General features: G+C 63.4%; 1 protein-coding gene across 1 annotated transcript in view; it reads left to right on the top strand.

Moving 5' to 3' along the window:
- FBXO47 (F-box protein 47) overlaps positions 1 to 207 on the top strand; it is a gene marked incomplete at both ends in the record, with an annotated part of 8096 nt that extends 7889 nt beyond the window's left edge. Inside the window, one exon of the mRNA XM_010142572.1 lies at positions 48 to 207. Coding sequence (XP_010140874.1) covers positions 48 to 207 — 160 coding nt within the window. The remainder of the gene's footprint in view (positions 1 to 47) is intronic.
- Positions 208 to 366: the final 159 nt, after the last annotated feature.

The following is a 366-nucleotide window of genomic DNA, read 5'->3' as shown; positions in this document are numbered from 1 at the left end:
TGCCCTTAGCGTGGTGCTCACCAGAAAAGGCGTCCCTGGTGTTTCAGGTCTGCGAGAAGGACCTGTACTGCATGGACTGGGCAGTGAAAATGACGGAGAAGGTCTGCAAGGTGTTCAGCACCCCGAGGCAGCAAAACAACTTCCTGCAGTGCGTGGAGGACGCCTTCACCCACATGCTCATGGACATGCTGCAGGCAGTGCTGTCCGGTAAGCCCGCGGCCCACCAGCCACCACCAGCTCCAGAACCAGGAGCTGGCGCTGACCGAGGCCTCCCAGCACCATCAGCTGAGCGGCCGCCGCTGCTCCTCTCCTCCGCTCGTGAGCCTGGAGAAAACCTCGGGGCCGGGCGCGGTGGCGCGCTTGGAT

This window comes from Buceros rhinoceros, unplaced genomic scaffold, assembly GCF_000710305.1.
Source record: "Buceros rhinoceros silvestris isolate BGI_N320 unplaced genomic scaffold, ASM71030v1 scaffold35168, whole genome shotgun sequence".
NCBI classification, from domain to species: Eukaryota; Metazoa; Chordata; class Aves; order Bucerotiformes; family Bucerotidae; genus Buceros; species Buceros rhinoceros.
Note: the sequence above shows the minus strand (reverse complement) of the source record. Positions and strands in the feature narration are given on the sequence as shown.